General features: G+C 39.9%; 1 protein-coding gene across 1 annotated transcript; it reads right to left on the bottom strand.

Annotated features, from left to right (window-relative positions):
• Nucleotides 1-437: 437 nt before the first annotated feature.
• Nucleotides 438-1,415, bottom strand: LOC122913457 (olfactory receptor 2L3-like). Its single transcript, XM_044260201.1, has one exon. The coding sequence runs from the start codon at nucleotides 1,413-1,415 to the stop codon at nucleotides 438-440; it is 978 nt and encodes a 325-aa protein (XP_044116136.1).
• Between the last annotated feature and the right edge of the window lie 439 nt (nucleotides 1,416-1,854).

Genomic DNA, 1,854 nt, shown 5'->3' with positions numbered 1-1,854 from the left:
CTCCCATTCTGTGGGTTGCCTCTTTGTTTTTTTGCAAAAATGAGTTCACTTGACATTTATGGAAAAAAATAAAGAGTAAAAAAAGAGAAAAGTTTTGCAAATTTTTAAAGATTTATTTATTTTAAGAGAGAGAGAGAAAGAGAGAGTAAAAGTGGAGGAGGGGCAGAGAGAGACAGATAGAAAGAGAGAAGCAGACTCTCTGCTGAGTGCAGATCTTGTTGCAAGGCTCAGTTCCATAAGCTTGAGATCATGACTTGAGCCAAAACCAAGGTTCCAATTCTTCTAACTAAGTCAGTAAGGAGGCATGACAAGCCTTTTAATTACATATATATTTGCAACACAGATTTTTTCCAGACATGAGTAATATTTCTCTTCTAATTTTAGTCCTTCCACTCTTAGCATAAAATAATTTAGTTACTATACACTGATGAATGGACTTATAACCACATTTTGGGTAAATATGAAAAGAGCTGTGTATATATTTTTACAAAGCAAAGTCTCTGAGTCACCCTTCTCAGGGCCCCTATCACCTCCTTATTTCTCAGGCTGTAGATTATGGGGTTGAGCATTGGAGTCAGGATGGTGTAGAAGACAGCCAGAACCTTGTCCTCTGTTGGAGATCGGAAGGATCTTGGGTGTAGATAAGTATAAGCAAAAGGCACATAGTATAAAGTGACCACAGTGAGGTGGGTGCTGCAGGTAGAATAGGTTTTCTTCCTCCCTTCTGTTGACCGCATGTGGCAGATTGCAAGGAGAACACGGCCATAGGAAGATGCAATGCAAATGAAAGGAAACACAAGGAAGAGGGTGGTACTCACAAACACTGTGTACTCATAGGCCCAGGTGTCCATGCAGGCTAGAGTCAACATGGCAGGGACATCACAAAAGAAATGGTTGATTGTCCTGGATTGACAATAAGGTATGTGGAGGGCATATACAGTGTGGGCACAGGAGTTGACTGAGCCCATTAACCAAGATCCTGTTATCATCAACACACACACTCTTTTGTTCATACGAATGGAATAATGAAGAGGAAAACAAATAGCCACATAACGATCGTAGGCCATACATATCAGGAGCAATGCTTCTGCACCTCCTAAAGTCAAGAACAAGAAGCTCTGAAGACCACACCCAATAATGGAGATAGTTTTGTTTCCAAACACAAAATTGGAAACCATCTTGGGGACGATGGTGGAGATGTAGTTTAGGTCAATGAGAGAGAGCTGACTGAGTAATAAATACATGGGTGTGTGGAGATGTGTGTCTAGGAAGATGAGGAGAATCATAGACAGGTTGCCAAACAGAGCAATTAGAAAAATAAGAATGACGACAATAAAGAGGAATAGGCCAATTCTTGTTGGCGGGAACAACCCCAATAAGATGAAATCAGTTGATGTTTGAGTATAATTTTCCATGGGGCATTGATAGGATTTTCCTAAAAGCAGACATAAAAATAAGTCAAATATAGAACAAAAATCTCATTTTAACGTATAGTTTTAAACGTACTGTGTATTATTTAAAATGTTACAACTCTTTTTTTAATTGCTTTGGTTTTTTTAATTAATTAATTAATTAATTTGACAGACAGATCACAAGTAGGCAGAGAGGCAGGCAGAGAGAGAGAGGAGGAAGCAGACTCCCCCTGAGCACAAAGCACGATGTGGGGCTTAATCCCAAGACCCTGGGATCATGACCTGAGCCGAAGGCAGAGGCTTTAACCCACTGAACCACTGAGCCACCCAGGTGCCCCTGAGCCACTGAGCCACCCAGGTGCCCCTAAAATGTTACAACTCTTAAGTGAATTACTAGACTTTTCAATATTGGAAAAATGTATGTATGTATATATATATATAT

This window comes from Neovison vison, chromosome 1 (assembly GCF_020171115.1).
Source record: "Neovison vison isolate M4711 chromosome 1, ASM_NN_V1, whole genome shotgun sequence".
Lineage (NCBI taxonomy): Eukaryota > Metazoa > Chordata > Mammalia > Carnivora > Mustelidae > Neogale > Neogale vison.
Note: the sequence above shows the minus strand (reverse complement) of the source record. Positions and strands in the feature narration are given on the sequence as shown.